This window comes from Haemaphysalis longicornis, unplaced genomic scaffold (genome assembly GCF_048455015.1).
Source record: "Haemaphysalis longicornis isolate Haplotype H1 unplaced genomic scaffold, Haemaphysalis longicornis Haplotype H1 scaffold_10, whole genome shotgun sequence".
Classification (NCBI taxonomy): domain Eukaryota; kingdom Metazoa; phylum Arthropoda; class Arachnida; order Ixodida; family Ixodidae; genus Haemaphysalis; species Haemaphysalis longicornis.
In genome coordinates, this window is record NW_027526204.1 from 87,358,375 (window position 1) to 87,379,943 (window position 21,569).

At 45.9% G+C, this 21,569-nt stretch overlaps 2 protein-coding genes across 2 annotated transcripts; both read left to right on the forward strand.

Moving 5' to 3' along the window:
* Nucleotides 1-11: 11 nt before the first annotated feature.
* LOC144158878 (ethylmalonyl-CoA decarboxylase-like) lies at nt 12-8,191 on the forward strand. The gene is made up of 5 exons (XM_077690053.1): nt 12-366; nt 1,814-2,056; nt 2,967-3,040; nt 4,669-4,893; nt 7,916-8,191. Exons 1-5 carry the CDS (start codon nt 168-170, stop codon nt 8,048-8,050), a joined length of 876 nt encoding a protein of 291 aa, XP_077546179.1. The 5' UTR covers nt 12-167; the 3' UTR covers nt 8,051-8,191.
* A 1,863-nt stretch (nt 8,192-10,054) lies between these two features.
* LOC144158880 (ethylmalonyl-CoA decarboxylase-like) lies at nt 10,055-19,695 on the forward strand. Its single transcript, XM_077690055.1, has 4 exons — nt 10,055-10,383; nt 11,543-11,729; nt 15,037-15,221; nt 18,522-19,695. The coding sequence occupies exons 1-4, from the start codon at nt 10,230-10,232 to the stop codon at nt 18,830-18,832; spliced, it is 837 nt and encodes a 278-aa protein (XP_077546181.1). The 5' UTR covers nt 10,055-10,229; the 3' UTR covers nt 18,833-19,695.
* The last annotated feature ends 1,874 nt before the right edge of the window (nt 19,696-21,569 follow it).

Genomic DNA, 21,569 nt, shown 5'->3' on the forward strand with positions numbered 1-21,569 from the left:
TTCCAGCAGCCGCAGTGGTGGGATACAAGGACATCAATTAAATTGAGTGTCGGCTGCTAGATAGAATGCGGGTTCTACCGGTTCTTCGTGCCTTTTGAAAGTTTTATCAGCAAAAAGACGTTGTCATAAATGCTTGAACTAAATTTTTGCACGGAGATATAACCGTCATGAAGTACGCTATCGCGCTTTTTTCTCGGTTGCGTGCCAGAAATGCGTTTGGCGTGAGGCCTTTGGCAACGTTACCGGACGATTTGCGATCAAAGTTTTTGGGATTGAAAGGTGGCTCCATTCAACTAACGAAGGATGACCACACCGGCATCGCCGAACTACAGTTCAGCAACCCCTCGAAGCGCAACTCGTTTTCAGGTACGTAGTGTTTATCTGAACACGCATCGTAACTGGCGCTCCGTTCCAGCTGCCACGCGGAAGGTTGTTTTGTTTCTCATGGCTGTGTCTATTCTCATGCCAGCCGTGAAGATTACCGTCGGATATTTCTCACGGCAGTTTCCACAAAAGCCTGGCAGGCATAAAATTTGCTTAATAATATCACCTGAAGTAAAGTAAACAGACCTGAATTCACCTCTTGCGCTGCTGAGCACGAGGTCGCGGGTTCAATTCCCGGCCGCGGCAGCCGCTTTTCTGATGGAGGCGAAAAGCAAAAACGCCCGTGTGTACGAGATTTCGGCGCACGCTAAAGATCCCCAGGTGGTCAAAATTAATCCGGAGCCCTCCACTACGGCGCACCTCATCGCCTGCGTTGCGTCGGCGTGTTAAACCCTACAATCAATCAATCAACCTGAATTCACCTCCATTTTGCACGGGTAACCAATGCATGGTACTCCCGCACCGCGCTCAGGTGTCCGAGGTGAGGTCTAGATGTAACCCAACGTAACCTAACCTAACGCTACCCAACCCAGCCAACTAACGCAGCCCAACTGCACGAACACAACCCGTCCTCAACTCAACCAGATCTGCGTCGATCGTGTGATAAAATATGGGAACAACCAGAGTGTAAAAATCAAAGAGAAGTAGTAGTAGTAAAGTCCTTTATTGGGAAGGGAAGGCCGGTTGGCCAGAGGGGGGAAATGGGAATAGCAGGAAGGGAGGATTAACACTTCAATTGAGTTCCTAATTGTCCAGTTTGCTCATAAGAGAAGGGTGATTAAAATGTGATGTTTTCTCCCATGCAACCTGAGCCAACGTCAAAGTCCAAAATCCAGACTGCCAGAGTCAACGTCGAACGCCACTCCACCAAAGCTTAAGCCAGCGACCACGCAACGAACCAAAAGAAGTGCTGAGCGACCCGAATGCGTGCGCGTGTCAAGCTACCTGTTTCGTCATCATCGATGCAATGCGAATTTGTCTTTCAGTGCTATACCGTATTGTGCTTTGTGTGTATAGACCCCCCCCCATTGTCTAAATGTGTGTTCTGATTGTTGTGCCTTTGTGGAAACCCATTCTGTAAGTTAGCCTTTGTGCAGTGCGTTGTGGGTGTAACGATGGACGGCACCAGTGAGGCATACACAGCTTCGCTTTAAAAATCGCTAATGAAATTCCATTGAATGAAAACTGCGACAAAACAGCTGCCCTATGCTGGATTCAATTTTGAGTCTTCCCGTTTCAAAGCCGGTACTATGCCACAGCACCGCAGAAGCAGCCTTAGGAAGGAATTTTTGCGGAACATTTTTCCTAGGGAAGCTCCGGGTGGCGTGCTTAGCCAGTCAGAGGCTGTGCTGCCGTGAGAAATTTTGAACAGTGATTCTCATGGCTTCCGTGCGAACCACGTACCACTGCCTGCTTTTTTTCTTTCCAGGGGAGATGATGGTGAAGCTGCACGATGCCGTCACAGAGCTCCGCTCATGGAAGGAGGGCAAGGGCCTCGTTTTCCACAGTGGCGGTGGCAGTGTCTTCTGCTCCGGTGGTGACCTGGACATGATGAAGGCCCTGAACACGCCTGAGCAGGGGGCCCAAATGGCCACCATCATGCACGCAGCCCTCATGGGTCTTCGCGACTTGCCCCTGATCAGTGTAGCCCTGGTGGAGGGCAGGGCTTTAGGTGCGTTGAGGAGTCACTGTTATGTTATGTAGTTGACACTGCTTCTCGTCAGTGTAGCCCTGGTGCAGGGCAGGGCTTTAGGTGCGTTAACGAGCACGTTGCTGTCGCAATAACTGCTATGTTCTGCACTCTCCGAAAACAGAAAAAAAAGATCTTCCTGGTAATTAGCAAAGTTAATGAAGTGGTGCATTCGCTCTTCTTGTTGCTAACTCTTTTAGTGCTTGCACTGCATCATTGAACTAAAGTAGCTTTCAGAGGCTACGTAACGTGCTATGCAATTGTGTTAAAGCCTAGGCAGTATTTGGCTCAACAAATGTCATTGCAGCAACGTCATCGGCCAGTTTTTTGCAGTAGGAGTCATAGTTTAGGAATTCATCTAATCTCCATTCATAAAGTTTGGGGTGCACTGCTCAAGCGGCACTTGAGCTGTGAGGTGTGCACGCAGCTTGAAGTTATGCATTACGTCATTCCACCGTCTGGGGTGATTTCTGGTTCGGTGCTGTATTTTGCACATCGGCAAGTCTTTCCACGCCGGGCTGCGTCAAGACCCAAAGCTGCTTATGCTGGAGCAGAGAGGATGGTAAACAATACTATTACTCTACATGTACAGACAAATTAATCTTGTCAAACCATTTTTCATGCATACGAACAAACCACTGCCAGAGAATCTTAGGGGCTGCTCCATTCTTCACCTCTTCCTGCACTCGTATTCCTTAAAATACTTTCTTCGTTCCATACATAGATATCCCAGTCAGCCATCTCACCTGTGGGATATTTTCGAACTGAGCACAAATGTTGGCCTCAGTACCCCCCCTCCCTCCCTCCTTGCTTCCCTTATCAATTCAGGGGCATGCCATTTGTCTACACAAGATTACTTAATAAGCTCCTTTCTTTTGGCGCCATCTTTCAGGTGGAGGTGCAGAGCTTACAACTGCCTGCGACTTTCGCATCTTGGTGCCTGGGGCTGAGATTCAGTTCGTCCAGGTAACGCACGTTCATTTCACCACAAAACACGCGGAACAGTTGTCGGAAATGGCAAGCGTAGAAATGTCGGGTATCTTTCTTCATTTATTTGTTACATCAGATACAAAGAAACTGCATAAACTGCTCATTTTCTAGGGCCACTACAGTTAATCAAGTCAGTGTTAGTGTCAGATCTGATGTGCTTGCAAGCCAACAGTAACATTTCATCGCAGGAGATAACGCTTTTCTGACCACCACAAGCAGAGATTTCTGTATTCATGTGTGCATACGCATCATGACCGCTGTGTGTGCGATCATGCCTGCTGCCTTTAAGAGATGGTGCAAGATGCCAGTAGTAGCATGAGCTGAGTCTTTTTATGTGGTCTTGTTGAATGCTTTTAATGCGAAAGCATTGAATGGCCATTCAGTAAATAAGTCGGTGTCTGTAACAACGAAGCAGCTCCTAGGTGGCGCAAACATGAATGGTACCGAAATGGCTGCCACTGGAAAGGAAAAATAAATAACTAAAAACAGATTTGGGTTCCTGTGGGATTTGAAGCAATGTCTCTGGAGGAGGAAGTGAGTGCATTTTTACCACTGGGCTAAACTGGCGCCGTGCAAGAAAGAATGGCGCGAGAATTACCGTATTTTTGCGCGTATAACTGCACAAAAAATGCGAAAATTTCAGTGGAAAAGCAGGGGTGCAGATAATATGTGGGGGTTCTTTTCTTTATTGCAGCTTCACAGCAATGCGCATTGTGCCGTGAAGCTCCTACACAGTGACACTGACTAAGCCTGCCATGGCAGCGATTGCACAAAACATACAAGGGCAAGGAAGAAAAAACAAGGATGAGCGCACTCTCACAACTGAATTTCATTAGTGAGTTGTGACTTTCGCCTTGCAGTCAGTGTATTCCACTTGCTGAATATGCACTTTTTCTGTCTACATCGTATGTGATATATTTCTTGAGCAGTAGCTTTGGTGCAGCCTTTCCTGTACTTGCGATGATTTTTTTTCTTACCCGGTGGGCTGAAAGTAGGGCTGCGTATTATACGTATGCAGGGGTGGGTTATACATACGAGGATACGGTAGCCTGATGCGTGCCCAGTGAAAGGTTAATGCGACAGCATGTGCGTACGGCAGGTGCACATGGAGGAGAGCTGTGACTATGGGGAGGCCGCCACCTAAATTGCGGCCAGTTTTCTTGTTGGTAATTCACCCCCATAGACAAAGAAGCAAAAGTGAAGAACGCAAGCACAATGCAGGAGTATTTTATAATCATCAGCTTGCAACTTCAATTCACGTAAACCGACTTACCGTATTTGCATGATTTTAAGGCACATGATTCTAACGGTTGGTGAAAACAAAGGCACCACATTTTCAAGTGCGAAGTTTCTTAGAAGGGCTCTGGCTGCCCACAGTGTGTGCAGATTTATGTGCAATAAAATGTTTTGTGCAATTTTGAAGCATCATTTAACGTCATTATTTCGTGTGCGGAGTAGAATCAGCACCAAGTTCCTTTTGCAGTTTCCGGGTGTTGCATTCTACTTCGCGTTACAATCGAAGGCACGTTACAATTCTTCAAACACGGTAATTGCCCAAGGAATATTTGTTATATCTTGGATAGAAACAAATTCAATGCACGCAGGTCAGGATGGGCCTGATTCCGGGCTGGGGTGGAATCACGAGGCTGGTGAGGTTGCTGGGACCTTCGGAAGCACTCAAGCTCATCTCTTCGGGCCGGAAAATCAGCGCTGAGGAAGCCCTGGAACTGGGACTAGCGGACGACATCCTTCAGAGCTACGAAAGCCCGCTACTGGAGGCCAAGAAGTGGCTCGGCCGCTACATCGCCGGTGACGCTCACGTTGTGCGGGTAAGTTGATTTGAGCGTTGTAACGTGTTTCCTCTTCAAAATGGCAATTGCATGTTGTTTAAGGGGGCCAAGAATACAAAATACATGCCTGGTTTAATAAGCTTTGTTCCGACAACAACGGTGACAGTTTTGTATTGCAGGCTTCAAACCAATAACCGAGATATTAAAGAAAACAGATGGAGTGTGATTCCAGCCACTTTCTAGTGATTTCTCTGTGAGATAACAGAATCTTGTTTGCGCGATTGGCCGCTGCCAACCTAGGCCACCACTAAGGAACATGAATGGGCGATTTGATCGAATTACTTGAGTGCTAACATGCACTGAACACATAACTACCGTATTTTCTGGTCTATAAGTCACACTTTTGTATAGTCGCACCCCCCTCAAGCCGGCAGTTTTTCCGAAAAAAAAAACGAATATAAATGGCACCGGTGCATAAGTGTGTACAAAATGCTCTTGTTAATAAGGTAAACCCGTAGAGGATAAGTTCGTTAGAAAGTTCAGCGAAAGTACATGGTTGCGGTGGCCGCCACCTCTGAATGCATCCCCCAGTAAGCAGTGCTAGACATGTGCATATACCGTCCAAAGTCTAGACAGAACTAACTTCTCAAAAATGGTTTATTGATACACACAGATGGCATGTACTTACAGACGGCGTTTGGGCAAAACCATCGAAGCCTTCTTCCTCCGACTTGCTAACAAATCATCCATCCATTTAGACCCTAGAGCTGTGTTCTTAACGTGCGCTGACATCACACAGTGTACAGGCACCTTTTTGAGCGGGGACCACGTGCAGCTGCCACGTACCAAATTAATTCCATACATAAGTCGCACCGGTAGATAAGAAGCATTAACGAAAATTTCAGAAAAAAACTGCGACTTATACACTGGAAAATACGGTATGGTTTTAGTGCTGGTCTATACTGCGTCGGTCCTGCCCATATTAGGGGAGTGTAACGCAAAATTTCAAGGTTTTGCAATAGTATCTCTTATGCTTTCTCGGTTTGGAGAGACACTGGTCTTGAGGACCAAAAATTTGCCAAAAAATCACTTTTCTGTATACCTAAACTTTATTTGCAGTCTACCTGTCCCAAAGAATGTACCTGCAAAATATTATAGCTGTACCATAAGTACTTACAGCACTGTCTGTCTCCCCTTTGCTTTCCGAGGTTTTCTTGACTGCCAATTCTTATTTCTGCATATACATGTGTGTGTGTGTGTGTGTGTGTGTGTGTGTGTGTGTGTGTGTATGGGTATGTATGTATATATAGATGTGATGACTGTAGGGTTCAACGCGCCGACGCAACGCAGGCGATGAGGCGCGCCGTAGTGGAGGGCTCCGGATTAATTTTGACCTCCTGGGCATCTTTAACGTGCACCGAAATCTCGTTCACACGGGCGTTTTTGCTTTTCGCCTCCATCAGAAAAGCGGCCGCCGCGGCCGGGAATCGAACCCGCGACCTCGTGCTCAGCAGCGCAACGCCTTAGCCACTGAGCCACCGCGGCGAATGAGGGGCTCAGTAAAATAAGACAGAAAATAAGGGTTGGCAGTCAAGAAAACCTCGGAAAGCAAAGGGTAGATTGTGGTGAGTCATAGAAACAGATGAATAATTTTTTCAGTCAGAAAGAAAGTGGTGAAAAAAAAATGCCCGCCGGGTGGGATCCAAACCCACCCGGCCCAGGGGTTAAAAAGAAGGTCCTTCACCTCGAGTAGTCCGAGTGGTGCTGGCTACCACCCCCAAGTGCAGGAAACCAAAAATACCTTAACATAAATACCCGAGAAAGTGGTGGGGAAACAGCCCCGCCGGTAGCGCAGTGGTTACCGCACCAGACCAGTATTCTGGAGGTTGTGGGTTCGGATCCCACCCCGCAGGCATTTTTTCACCACTTTCTTTCTGACTGAAAAAATTCTTCATCTGTTTCTATGACTCACCACAACCTACCTTTGCTTTCCGAGGTTTTCTTGACTGCCAACCTTATATACTGTCTATAAGATATATATATATATATATATATATATATATATATATATATATATATATATATATATATATATATATATATATATATATATATATATATATATATATATATATATATATATATACAGTAGAATCTCGATAAACGGAAATCGCTTAATTAAACGGAATTGCTTCTTAAACGGAACAGTAGCCTGTAAGTTGGTTGGTTTTGTATTCAGATAACGTAAAAAAACTTCCGGTAATCGGAACTAAAATTTCTGCATCACCGTGTAAACGGAACTAGAATCGGAACTTCTTGTGATACCCCTCAGCATGAGAATCGCTTTTTACGGTTCCGGCTGTTTCATTTTTGTTTTTTCTTCCTCCGTGTTTTGTTTTTTAGCGTCGTTGGCCTCGTAAGCGTCGTCTCGTAAGTGGTTAGCCATGTTAGCGCAACGAATGCAACATCGCAGTTCTTGTTCCAGTCGTTCGGTCTCGATTCAAGACGCCGAGGTTAAAGGGCTCAGCTCCTGCCACCTCGTTCGTGCCATCGTGGTGCTATTCGCGCTTTATTACGACGTTGCCGTCTTCTAAATTTGGTGGCTCGTAAGCACTCGCGAAGTTCTGGCCTCTAGCCTCCGTGAAAATGCAGTTGCAAGGACTCAAACAAAAATAATTTATGCATTTTGTAGTGCACAGCGACTCATTGTTGCCAAATCAACTTTGTGAATGCTCCACCTAATCCTCTTGTAGTTTTCTTGCTTTCTGAAAAACTACCAGCTACATTCACCTTCTAGTGCTTAGAGTTCCATGAAATGCCATTAAGAGTGTGCACGCACATAAATTTGCACCTTTGCACATGTCTCTCAGTAAACGGAATTCCTGTTAAACGGAACTAATTTTTTTGGTCCCTTGAAGTTCCGTTTATCGATAGTCTACTGTATACATATACATGTGATATGAAATGTCTTTCGCGGTTGAATGAAGTGGAGAGTTGGGTGAATCGCAAAAGGCTAGTACGTTCAAGTTGAACAAAGTTGTGGCCCCTTGAACTGTTGCAGACTCTCAAGGAGACAATTGTGAGATCGAGGGAGCTCTCGACGGTCGACAGCCTGCGAGAAGAACTGAAGCTTTTCTCCACAGTGTGGAGTGGGCCTGCCAACAGAGAAGCTCTAAAACGAAATATAAAGCATTGATCGCACATGCGTTCCTGTACACATGTGTACGAATTGACTGTGGGAAGAAAAAAAAAAGGAGTATCGCGGAATGTATAAACATCTGGGGGATCAATAAGCCCAGCCAAGTACTTGTTGCAAATAAAAATAGTTTTTATTATACCTGGACTGAATTTATTGATTTTTCAAACTGGCATCGAGTTCCCATGCAGATTTTAAGGTCAACTTGATTCGACCAAAGCTCTGCTCCTCTTCGAACACAGTTTCACACTGCCTCGGGTTTTCTGCGCACATTGAAATGTGCTGCATGGTAACCGTTTATGTATTTAACCTCAGAAATACAGCAGGCGTGTTTGGACATTAAAATATTTAATCAATCCTGTGTGTAGGAAAAAAAGATGCTTTAGTCACTAACGACTAACACAATGTGTTTTACAAAGATGACGATGCGAAATTTAAACCTGCGTCGTAACATCTTGGCATCACTATATGCAAGTACAATGGCGACAATGAAGGGGCCGTGCAGAGAAAATACAAGTTGGTTTTATTTGAATTCGTGTTTTATAGTGCCAACAGAGCTTTTCCAGCAGCAAACGATGCTTTATTCACTAAGAAATTGACCCTTGCTTTGTTTCCAACTGTTTGAACCTGGCATGTTTTTGTTATGGTTGGAACTAATCGTTTCGTGAAACATCGCTTGACAAACAGGGTCACGTACGACAATGTCGCTTATGCCAATCAGCCAGTGTCGTTTGAGACAACCCCAAAGCGCAGGACTGCTATGCAGCTATATAAAGTGTAGTGCGTGCAGTGCAGCAGCAGTACGCATTGGTACTTCTATGTTTACGTCTGCTTTCATAACTTACATTGTTTACTGCACTATTCTTACTGCTATAAAACGAATATGCATTACATTTAACTGCAAATAGCTCGTTTGGCAAGCTTATAAGCCCTGCCTAACTTGTGTTTGCTTTTGCCGGCCTCAGCCAATCGCACAGCTGTGCATATTATGCCATAGGTTCTAATGTGGGAACTGAGTTAGTGAGTCGCATGGCCATTTCCTTTTTTCCTAATTATATTGCTTATTTGAGTGAAGTTGATGTTGAAAGTGGAGTCAGTATGATATTCCAATTAGGCAATCTTTCGAATGAACCAAACTTGGGTTTTGTCTGCATGGCCTCTTTAAAGAGTCCTTAGTAGTGTGTAAACACTCGGTGTGGCCATATCCGTTGCTTTTAAGCAGTCCTTTTAGGCTTTCTTATATGGCTCATATACTGTGTTGACACTTCACTGCAATACACAGAGGCAATTTAGAAAAGCCAACTTTACAAATTCCAAGTCATTGTGCAGTGGGCTTGGCTGCAATGCACCGAATTCCTGTAAAGTCACCTCCACTGCTTCACGCAAGTGCATTGCTGGGAGAACATCAGTCTCCTGGGCCGATAATCTAGGCCTTAGGAACTTAAAGGGGGGACACTGCTCTTAAAAAAAACTTTTTTTTAGTTTTAAAGTAAAACTCTGTGACACTTGTCAGTCTTGCTGCTGTCGCCCCACTGATTTCAAATATGGCATTATTTCCTTCAGTTGCTCAATTAGTTCCCAAGACAATTAGAGATAATTAGTCATTTTTGGAGGAACGAACGAACAACGAGGAACGACGACAAAACAGGGTTGGTCGTAGAAGTGTAACCTTTACTGCCTTTACTAACACTAGGAACACTGTTGAGTGCAATAAAAGACTTGGTTTTTCGACGCACCGCTTGGAACTAATTTTACATCTCATTAACTCTATGGTCGCCTGTACAGTTGAGGCGTTAGCGACACTTTCGTAAATAACCAACGGGTAAATCTTAATTTACACTTTTAATGGTCGTAAATAACCAACGGGTAAATTTTAATTTACATTTTTAATGGTACTAAAATGTTATATAACCTTATTTCATGCGAAAAAAAGAAAATTAAACCTCAATTGCGAGATTTTAGTTTTTGTCGCCCGCGCTGCCCCTGCCGCTGATTAGGCGAGTATCATAGTCGACTGCTGCCGGACGTTCACCGGCCGCCGTAAGCCCAGCTGTACGGGCGCCTAGGAGATACGCGCCTGTTCGAGCTCCCATTACTCGCATCTGCATATGTCACGCGACGGAAACGCATTGATTGCCGGTGCGCCGGCGACGAGGAAAGTGCGCGTGTTAAGACTGAAATGAACGCGATTAACATGCCTGCCATCACCGAGGAGTTCCGCCTGAAACTGAGCTCGCTCAGGTCGCAAGGCAGAGTCGATCTCGTCGAAGATATTGCAACTGGCGTCGCGCAAATCGTCTTCAATGACCCGGCGAAGCGAAATTGCCTTTCGGGTGAGTGTACTCGGAGCGCGTAAGACAACGCCCAAGTGTTTATCACCAACAGTACATATCTGCATCGACACTGGGATGGTCGGTTCTTACATTTCAGCAGTGTACGGTGTACGGTATTCAGCAGTGTACGGTATTCTCAGAAAAAGAAAGATAAAGTTCCAGGTGGACGTCTGTGATCTGGAATGTTTCTCAATTTATTTAGAGCATGTTAGACCTCGAGATACCTTGGAAAATTAAAAAAAAAAAAAAAAGGACGCCAGAAAAAGATGACCCTGAATTGGGAGTCGTCTATCTTCATTTTCTACACATTTTCGGAAGGGGTGGTATCATTAGGAGCCGGTTGTCGGCGCACTTCAAGGTTCAGGTTTAAAAACGATGCTTACGTCTTGCTTACAGGATGGGACCATCAATTTTAATGTGTTAGCTGTGCCCTTTGCAGTGCGTGTGTGGCCTAAGAGCCGCAAATCTTTTCTTAAAAAAAATGCTTTCTTGCATTACGTCTCGTGCACCGAAATGTGAGTACAGAGGAATCAAGTTCGAAGACGTATACAACTAAAAACTTCACGTAATTCCCAACTACACTAAAAAGTACAGCTATAGGTTTTCTGGCTCCCTAATTGTTCGAGCTAGTTTGCAATCGTTCATAAATCATTCCGTGCTCATGCATTGACACTGAGAACAAGAATTCACCGATAAAAGTCACGTATATATCCTCAACTAAATTGTGAAAACTGCAGATTCGGACATTTGTTTGTATACATTGGCCAGTTGAGCAGTTTCAGTTTCTCGTGTGCAGTTTCTCTCTCTCAGAAAACTCCCATTTTGCCACACAGCGAGGTTCTATTCCTCGCTTAACACCAACTTCATCAGTAGTTGGTCGATGGAAAAAGCTGCTGTCATACATGGGCGCCTGTTAATAGACGTTCTTTCTCGTTTCCAGGTGATACAGAAGATGAAACACAGGTCACTGGCCAAGTCAGAAATAAAAATTGATGTTTAAAAATAAACAGCGATGTTTCAGGGGCAACGCGGGGAACTAGAGAGCCGTAGCACTCCCTGAACGTCAATTTTTATATTTTTCTTGGTCAGTGACCTGCGTTTTATATTTTGTATTATGCTACCTGACCAGACGATATGCCCTTCAACTATTGATTTCCAGGTGAGATGATGCTACAACTGGCCGACGCTGTCGGATCGTTAGAGCAACGGCCCCACATCAAGGCGGTTGTCCTGTGCGGTGCAAACTCGTTCTTGTGCTCTGGGGCCAACCTGGTTTCGATGAAATCCATTACTACCCCCGACGAAGGCCGCCAGATGTCAGCTCTGATGCAGGATACCTTAACAAGGTAACGGTTCTCTTGTCACGTGGGAAGGGGGAATGTAACTGCAGCTGAAATGTATTTCTCCAGTTCAACGACTGAACTGCTGGCTTGTTCGAGCGTGAAATTGTGCAAAGACAGCTCTGTAAGTTTTACAGTGGATGGGTTGTGCATTGTAATGTGAAAAAAAAAAAAGTCTGCAATTGTTTATAATAAACGAAATTACGACTGGTGGGCCATCAGGGTAACAGGGTGGCTATCGAGAGATGGAACTATAAATAAGGAATTCAATGGAGGGACGAATTAAGAAAATGCAGAGGCGAAAAATGGAGTTGGGCAGCACAGAACAGGAGTAGTTGGAAATTGGTGGCTCAGTGGCTAACGAGTTGTGCTGCTGAGCACAAGGACGTGGGTTTGATTCCCGGCCATGGTGGCCACTTTTCTGATGGAGGCAAAAAGCAAAAACGCCAATGTGTTTGAGATTTCGGCGCACGTTAAAGATCCCCAGGTGGTCGAAATTAATCCGGAGCCCTGCACTACGGCGCGCCTCATCGCCTGCGTTGAGTCGGCGCGTTAAACCTCATAATCAATCAGTCAGATCCATGGGAGATAGAACGATGGTAATGATGACGAAAGCATGAATGAAACCCAGGACAGGAAGGTCTGTGAAATTGAAATGCACGCCACAAAATGATGAATCTTACATGAACGTTACCATGTCGTTCAAACATGTGTATTCGCGTTTCTGGTTCGGCCCTGTCGAGCTCGTGTACAAGTGAGCATTAGTTAGTGCATCAACATGTGATCATTAACAACATCTACGCCCGCCGTGGTGGCTTTGTTGCACAGGCATTGTTCCACTGAACTCAAGATCGTGGCTTCTGTTTCCATCCTCAATAGCCAACCTCTTGTTGATGGGGGGGGGGTGAAAACGCCTTCGTGTGTCAGATTTTAAAGTTACTCGATAAAAGCACCTAGAGGTAGATGAAATACCCCATAACTCTTTAATCATCCACACAGTACATCCCGTCGGCCAGATGTGGCTGCGACGTGTCGCCACAAACTTCTTTTTTTGTTGTTTTGCAAAAGTTTTTTATCCACAACTTCCTGTCGGTAGGAAAGCGATCCGAATGGATGCCAGGTGTTGCTTCATACATCCGCTGCTGGCATCGCAGGCTGTACAGACTATAGCGTAAATGGCTTCAAAAGAATGGAAAACGGACTTCTTACTGCTGTTGTGCAACTTGCTGGTTACATAGCATGTGTAACATGGAATAAGTGTTGTCACTGTACCCTTGCAGCTGTGTGGATGCTAAATGGTGCAGTGTACCTCAGCCGAGTAAATGAATAAACGGGGCGACAGGTTCTGCAGTCCAATTTTGGCTTCGATGAAAGATATAAATATTTAAATTTCTGTGCTGGTTTTTTTGCATTCCAGTGGGGGAGAAAACGGTAAAGGGGGTGTCTAATGTCTTTGGGAGCTCTGTTTGGGGAAATTGCAGCTATATCGTTTTTTGCCTGTGAGTAAAATAGGGCTTAAATTTCTTTCTTGCATGGGGTTCAGACGAAACATATACTGGAGGCTACGCCTGTTCTTTGCTTTGCAGTACAAAGGAAAACAGCGCCTGTTCTTTCTAGTGCGATGTACCCACTGGCCCTTCAGCAAACCCATTTGCTTTGCAGGTTGTGAGAAACCGCAAAGGTGTATGATGGTTGCCATGGCAACAGAGGTAGTTGCTGTGGCAACGAGTATGAAACTGCGCGGGCCAAAGTTCTGACGCTCAACCAGGCAGTTCGTAGCTTACGCGGTGGAATTTATGACCTCCTGCACATGGTTTTTGCTTTGGTAATTTAGAAAAAGGAACAGAGTGCTCAATTATAGTCGTCATGTGAGTTCAAAAGGAGGTGTAAAGCAGTGAGGAAAGCTAGCATAGAGAGTGGTACAGATGTAGCCCTTCACAGTGGTTAATGCAGAGACAAGAGTCATAGCTTAATTTACTGCCTGCTGTACACAGTGATGGCAGGGGGATGATAATGGAACTGAAAAACTCTCCAGCAAGAAAACTGCCATGCTTGGTCTGGGCCAGTACAGTGCTCCACTGTAAGAGCCGCCGCAGTGATTTTTAAGGCAGTGGAAAGGTCGCAGAGGAGGAAAGCTGTGTAATGTCTCAGAGCCAACTCAGTGGTATGCTGGGTCTTGTCATTGGATTGCTTTGCCTTACAGACCACAACGGTTGGTCAAGTGTTGCTGTGAGGTGGGTGCAAGCAGGACTGCACGAGGGCCGCAGCTTTCACTCTATGCCATCCTGTGCTGCAGGGCAGACATTTCTCAGTCGTTCCTCGATATTGCAGTCAGGGGACACGTGAACGAACCTGCGAGGTAAAGCAAGCTCTTAGCTCAGAGCCAGCATCGAGATGCCATTGGGATCAATTGCTATGACAAGCCTAGAAAGTGAAGGAGAGTCTAATCAAATTCTCGTGTGATGCTCATCTCAGCCTTGCAAACATCTTCGAAATGCCACGGACAGGCAAGGAAAACACAAACTTGATACCCTACATCCCCACATTGCCTCCAAGTTCCCATTGCTAATTACCGGCTCAAAGAGACATCCTGTGGTACCTTGTGTTAGTAGTTGCCCAAAGAACCGTGCAGCAAGCCATGCCCGATATTTGGCAGCTGGCAGTCATCTCTGAAAGAGAATCTGCAGCTATTAGTAAGATATATGATCACTCCCACAGAATGTTTTGTAAGCCTCACCGTTTGTTGCCCTGCGCCAACTGAGGAGGAGGAAAAAGTGTGAGAGAAGGAATTCAAATCAAGCATGTGATGGAATCCTGTTTGCTCGGAAAAATGCGTGACAGAACTTAAAAATGTCTCCAACCACGAGAGTTTATAAAAAGTGGTCGGAGTCGGTTCTTAATCATTGTCGAGAGAAGGGGTGGTCAAGGGTGGCTGGTGTGCGACAGCAGCGGATAAGAAGCAGCAGCTTGCAACAAGCAAGCTGCAACAGCACCCAGTGCCGCGCACGGCAGCATCGAGGCTACATTCTACAATGAGCCCCTTCTACAATTCTATTCTACAAGCCCATTCTGGGCTCATTCAACAGTGAACCCAGGTCATTGTGGAATGTGAGCCGCTCAAATGTTTTTGAAGACAGGTGTTACGGCATAAATTGGTCCCAGTTAGCACAGGACCGGGGTAATTGGAGAATGATGGGAGAGGCCTTTGCCCTGCAGTGGGTGTATATAGGCTGGTGATGATGGTTGTGATGATGATGATGATGTTATGGCATACCCGCGTGTTGTCTCCTCTTCCACTTGTGTGCCCCGCCAGGCTTGCCAACCTGCCCATGATCACGGTCGCCCTGGTCGAAGGTCGTGCGCTTGGCGGTGGAGCGGAGCTGACCACAGCGACGGACTTCCGCGTCATGAGCCCCGACGCAGAGGTCCAGTTTGTGCACATGCGCATGGGCATAACGTCGGCCTGGGGCGGCATGGCTCGCCTGACGCGCCTCGTCGGTAAGGGGCGGCGATCGACTCACAGCCGGGATCGATTTTTTAAAAGGGGCCCAACACCCAACACAACTTTGGTTCATTCGAAAGATTGCTTCGTCAGCATCATACTGACACCACTGTTAATGCACACTTCGCTCAAATAAGCTATATAATTAGCAAAAAAAAGGGAATGGCCGTGTGACTCACTAGCTCATTTCCCGCAACAGAGCCTATGATATCACGCCCAGCTGTGCGATTGGCTGAGGCCGGCAAAAGCCAACAGGGCTTTTAAGCAGGGCTTATAAGCTTGTAAACTGAATTGCGCTGAAGTAATGCACATTCATTTTGCAGCAGTCAAAGTGGTGGGCTAAACAATGAAAGTTACGAAAATGCCCGTAAACATATAAGTACCGATGCACACTGCTGTGGGTACTGGGCGCACTATGCTTGTTTTAGCTACACAGCAATCCACCGCTTTGGAGTTGTATTACACAACACTGGCCAATTGGTGTAAGCGGCGTTGTCTCACGTGACCCTGTTCGTCGAGCATACTCCATGTTTTACGAAACGATTACTTTCTACTGTAACAAAAAACAAGCCAGGTGCAAATACGGTCAAAAACAAAGCAACGGTGCACAACGGTCCGCAGCTCAGTATGGCAGCGCCATCTGGGAGGACTGACGGTAAGCAAAGCTGCAGAGCTTATTGACACACTGGAAGTTCGTTTCAATACCCGCCCTTGTGACTTCGTAGCAGACGTTACGAAAACACACGACTTGGCGGGAGAATCAAAGTTTTAACCTAAATTTGTTGATTTCTCAGTGAATACGGGTTCGTTTGCTGCCGAATAAGCGCTGGGAGCACTATAAAACACAAAATCCTTCAAATAGAACAAACTTTTATTTTCTCTGCATGGCCCCTTTAAGCCAAAAGCCTTGGTGTCTGTAGTCGTAGCGAAAGGTGTCTGTAGTCGTAGTCGTAGTCAGAGCCAACACAAATGGTACCAAAATGACCACTGCTGTGAAGAGGACGTAAATCGAGTTCGTGTGGGATTTGAAATGGAGTTGCCAGAGCAGTGGGTAAGTGCTTTAACTCCTGCAGTAACCCGGCATCCTGCCAGAATCGAACAAGAAGTAGCCTGATGCGTGTGCTGTGATAGGTGCACGTGGCAGCACGTGCGTTGAATGGGTGCACACGGAGGAGAGCTCTGACTCTTGGGAAACCTGCAGCATCAATTGCAGCCAGTCTGCCTGTCGGAGTAATTTGCGTGAAAAGATGTAGAAAAAGAAGAGCTGCAAACACATCATGTATTCGCCTTGAAGCCACGTAAGCCGACTTAGGTGCCCGTGGAATTTTCTTGCTTGTCCCATCAATTTCTGTGGTGTGCTGTCAAAATTGCGGCACAGGTGTTAAAACGACTGTAAAGAGTGGATGAATGCAGTTTTTCCGCTACCAGCATGCCGGTACAAACCACGTACAAGAAATTGAGCAAAACTCAGCACAAAATTGGGTGCGAATGTGGTAAGCAGTTGTGCCTGGTGCAAATCTCTGTGATTAGAAATCAAAGCGCACAGCTACTGCAGACTGTCTGCGCTCATTGGCGCAGCTAGAGCTTCGAAGGCTAATTCCTGTCTCGAAGGGATCAACGAGAACATAGAATATTAACCCATCGCATGGTTAATATCAAGCTTTTGTTAGTTCATGCACAGCTTGTACTGCATAAGCATGCCAGCGATCCAATAAATTTATTCCCATGGACTTTTGTGTCATCTTAGCTGATAAGTCAAAAGTCGGCGTGGGGGCTGATGTAAGCGATGGGGCACTTTCGAACACACTTTTCTTGCTAAAAATGTTCATAAATTTGTAGGCAAAAAAAATATTCCATAGCTGTCACCAACGATGCCTCTGCAGTGCAGTGAAACTGCGGTTAGTACAAAACTAGCTTATCCTGTTGCTGCTTTTTGGCACCCCATTGCAGTGGTGCCCAGGGGTTTCCCCAGGCATCGAATCAAGGGGGGGTGTCTCAATGGCTCGGGGGTGGGGGGGTCATAAACTAGAAAAGCTGTTTTTTTATCCCACTAGTTAAATAATAGACGTCTTTTAACCAAACGCTCTTCTTCGTGATGTACGTTTTTTATTTTCTATATATATATATATTGTCACGAAGCCAAGGACGACGCAGTTGTCTTGAAGGAGAAACAAGTTTATTGGAGCGAACTTGTGCTCCCCTAACAACTCAAAAGAATACAGAGGCGGCAAAGCAGCGGTCAACAAAGTGACTTGCGTCGGCGAGCGTTGCAGAAATTGAATACCCCGGCGTCTGCTCTGCCGGCTTTTTATCTTTCGGCGCGCGTGGTTCTCGAACCGTCGATTCGCATCGAGAACATTGTAGATCCAAGAAGATTATTCCGGGCTGTTCACGTTAGATCGGAATGCTCTCCCTATCAGAACAGATAACACATGCGGCACAGAAAGAAAGAATGGAACACGCGCTTTCCTTGGCACAGAGATAACACAGACCGGCAACACAAATAAACAAACCCGATGCATAGTTCGCGGCAATATACACCTGAGAGGCGGTGCTTTCTATTCAATCTAAGAAAAAAACAAATTTAGAGAAATTCATTTTTTACCATGAAAGGTCCGTATTCAGTTTTTTTTTAATTTCTCGCCATTTATCAGGCCATTTCTCAGGCTACTGCCATGAATAGCAGACGGGCAGCCCGCGCTTGCGCAGATCGATACTGAAAAAGGTCCATACAAGGACTGGCAAGAGTGAAATTTGGGGATTCAAGGGAAGGGGGGGTGTCCAGAAAAACTGGGGGGGGTCAACACACCCCCTAGGGGGGGTGTAGGGAGATCACTGGTGGTGCCGTTAAAGAGAATTAATCGGCTTATTAACACAACAGGCCTGTTGTATATATAGAATATTCTTTATTCTTATCAAAATCGTCTTCGCTATCACATCATGGTGTGGTCAACAGCTCCATTTGCCCGTAGTGTTATGCATAAATGTGAATGTGCCTCAGATCTCCCTCTCTCTCAGTATCTCATTTCCTCTCACTCTCTCTACCATTTCCCTCTCACTCTCCCTTCCATCTTCTTTCTCTCCAATCTCTCTCTTCCTCTCACTCTCTCGTCCATTTCCCACTCACTCTCCTTTCCACCTTATCTCTCTCTCTCTCTCTCTCTCTCTGCTATCTTTGTCTTTTCTCCTATCCTTCTCTTTCCCACTCACTCTCCCTGCCATCTCGCCTCTCTCTCTGTCCCATCCTTCTGTCTCACTCTCTCTCTTCCTCCCTCCCTCCCTCCCCTCTCCCACAGGCCCCACATTGGCGCTGGAGCTGTTTGCCTCGGGTCGGCCGCTGCGCTCGGACGAGGCGCTCCGCGTGGGGTTTGCGAGCCACGTGCTGTGCGGTGGCCCGCAGCAGCAGAGTCCGATGGATGAGACCCTGCAGTGGCTGAATGAACGGACCAAGTGGCCCGTAGAGCTTGTGCGCGCTCTCAAGCAGGGCATGGTGGCATCGTTGACCCAGCCCCTTGACACGGCGCTCCGCCGAGAGAACGAACTGTTCGCCTCGGTCTGGAGCCGGGACGCTCACAGCGCCGCTCTGAAGGACAACATCAAGCACTGATCTGTGTTCTTGCATCCCCGCTTTCTCGTGTGCTGAGATTCGTGTTACTGCCTTAAAGTTAGGACTTGTGCTTGAAATGCTCACATGAGCGTACCCTTGCCCCGTGAAACTTTATGGTCGTAACTAGATATATAGCATAAAGTGAAACACAATACTAGAAAGACGACGATACGAGCTGTGAATATTTTATCCAGTAGTGCGGTCAGCTACAGGATCAACTTATTTGTGTGTAATCGATGTAAACGTACATACAGGGTGTGTGAGGTATTTGAGAATGCTATTCTTTATCTCTATAGACACCAACAGGCTCATCATATATATCTAGGCGTGCGTCTTCTTGTTCGTCGACCCCTTATCATTCATACTGCGCAGTTTGTTCAAAGATGGAAGCGTACAAATTGAAAATTGAAGCAGGAAATGAAACGCCGTGCAGTCCTCGTCGCCTTGGCCGCGCACCACAGCGACTTGGAAATTGCAATCTTTCTGAACGTAGAGATTTCTTTTGTTTACAAAGCACGGACAGAGCTGATGCGTTGTGGCGGTGACGTGGAATCTGCGGTGTAAAGGAAAAAGCACTGTCAGTGGTAAGACGTCATCAGAACAACTGATTTTCTCTGGCGGCTGGAAGTCATCGTAAGTGATGACCCAGGGTAGTCAATGCGGGCCATTGTGAAGGAGCTCCATGTTGCAGAATGGACTGTCAGTCTCAGTTTGCACGAGGACCTGAGGTACCATTCCTATGTCATGAGGAGGGGGAAAGTCATGTCCGGTAAAACTCTGGAGAATCGTCTGGTCTGGTCCAAGCACTTGCTAAACAAGCTGAAAAAACCTGAGAAGCCTGGAATGCTTTTTTTTTTTTTTTGTTTTCAAATGAAAAGAATTTTGATGAAGACCAAAAAGTTAACCACCGTAACGACAGGTCGCTTTGTGCAAGGACTGAGGAGGTGACTACAGCGATGCACACGAAATTTTCATCGTCTGTGATGGTGTTATCCGTCATCAGCGACGAGGCTGACGTCATGCCGCCACACGTTTTTGCAGGACTCTGCATTAATGCTGCCGCGTTTGTGGATATGCTTCCCACTGTTGGAAAGCCGTGTAAAAAGTGTGTTTCGAAAGGAAGACCATATGTCTTTCAGCAAGATTCGGCTCCTACCCACACTGCCTGCGTCACCCGAGAGTGGCTGGCTCACAACTTCTACGACCACGTCACTCTCAACTCGTGGCCTCCTAGTTCTCGAGATTTAATTCCGCTCGACTATTATGCGCAAGGTGTTGTTGAGAGAGGGGCCAGCAAAAAGCCGCATAATACAAAACACTCGCTGAAGGCCGCCATTACTCACTCAATGGCCAACATCTCTAAAAAGCACCAGATCCATGCATGCAGCCGTTTCCGAGGACGAATCGAGTCATTTATTGCTGCCGATGGTAGATTAATTGAGTATTTATGGAAATAAGCCATAAGAGAAGTACTTCGCATGTTTTGGTGAAAATTTGCTGGAGATGTTCTGTTGTGCATGCCTGAAGCCAACGTTCTTTTCTCAAATACCTCACACACCCTGTATCTTGTGGGAGAAAAATGCCAACCTGCCAATGGGTGTTGCTAACTCTGGATCATAGTTTACGCGTACATCACAGCGCTGTGAAACTTTCAGAACCTGGCGGGGAAGGAGAGAGAGCGAATTGTCCCTTCAAATATTTTTTTTTTACTTTGCAGTCCTTTAAGCCTATAATCTTCCCTCTATTCCCCCTGTCGGGTGCATTGGCCTCCTTAGATTCGACTCGTACGTAATTATAAGTGAGCAGTTTTTAAACGACAGTTTGTTGTGATCTCAATTTCTGTGTTTTGGCACATTGTAGCCCCACCTCCGTTCACCTGTACTTTAGAGTATCGTTGAGTTTGATCAGAAGGAGCAGCATAGCAAGAGGAGCGTTATCAAAATTTGGTACCACCAGAATGATTTATAATTTATTGTTATTTTTTCCCTTAGTTTTTATTGATTTGTACACTTCTTAAAGATAGCACGTGGAAGGACAGTTTAGGCAGTGCATAATCGAATACTTTTCAGTAAAAGGTTACAAGAATACTGTAATCATGCTTCGGCAGACTCCACTAAGCTTGGGGCCTCACGCTTTCTGTCAGCCTGCTAAAGTTGACCTTAAGTTGACCTGTACTTTTCTCGGCATGACTGTTGAGAAAGTGTCTGCGGGAATAGCGAGTCTGAACCCCTTATTGTGATACAGTATATACACTTTGTTAATCGCTGCTTATTCAATACGAAAATGACCAGCAAGTTATTTACAATACGTGGAGCCTTTTCTAGGCATTGTGCATGTAGTCATATCACAGTTCCACTAAGGTGCACCAGTAGCCTACCTATGTGATGGAATTTAGCTAGAAGTCGAATGTCATTTTTGATGGCTTAATTAAACGGTGGCTGGTGACAGAAACCATTTTTCTGAAGGAGGGTGAAAACAATAACATCTTAGCAATGAGATTTCGGCTCACATCACAGGTACCCAGGTATCGTAAATTATTTGTTAGTACTTTGTGGGGAACCCTATGGCCTACGTGTAGCTTTGGCGTGTAAAACCTTAATCTAAGTTCGTTTTAAGTGCGGAGCACTTTAGGGGCTTCCCTTGTCGTCGTAGCTCGCTCACTGGACCGAAGTAGAGCCAGGCGGCGTTCTGTCGTAGCGGCTGTTGTCGCGGTGTAACACAGATGCTTCGAAAGCCA

Coding starts and splice junctions, on each gene's coding strand:
- LOC144158878 (XM_077690053.1), top strand. CDS start 168: ATGAAGTACGCTATCGCGCTTTTTTCTCGGTTGCGTGCCAGAAATGCG. Junction 2,057..2,966: donor GGTGGAGGGCAGGGCTTTAG/GTGCGTTGAGGA, acceptor GCCATCTTTCAG/GTGGAGGTGCAGAGCTTACA. Junction 4,894..7,915: donor GTGACGCTCACGTTGTGCGG/GTAAGTTGATTT, acceptor GAACTGTTGCAG/ACTCTCAAGGAGACAATTGT.
- LOC144158880 (XM_077690055.1), top strand. CDS start 10,230: ATGAACGCGATTAACATGCCTGCCATCACCGAGGAGTTCCGCCTGAAA. Junction 11,730..15,036: donor ATGCAGGATACCTTAACAAG/GTAACGGTTCTC, acceptor GTGCCCCGCCAG/GCTTGCCAACCTGCCCATGA. Junction 15,222..18,521: donor TCGCCTGACGCGCCTCGTCG/GTAAGGGGCGGC, acceptor CCTCTCCCACAG/GCCCCACATTGGCGCTGGAG.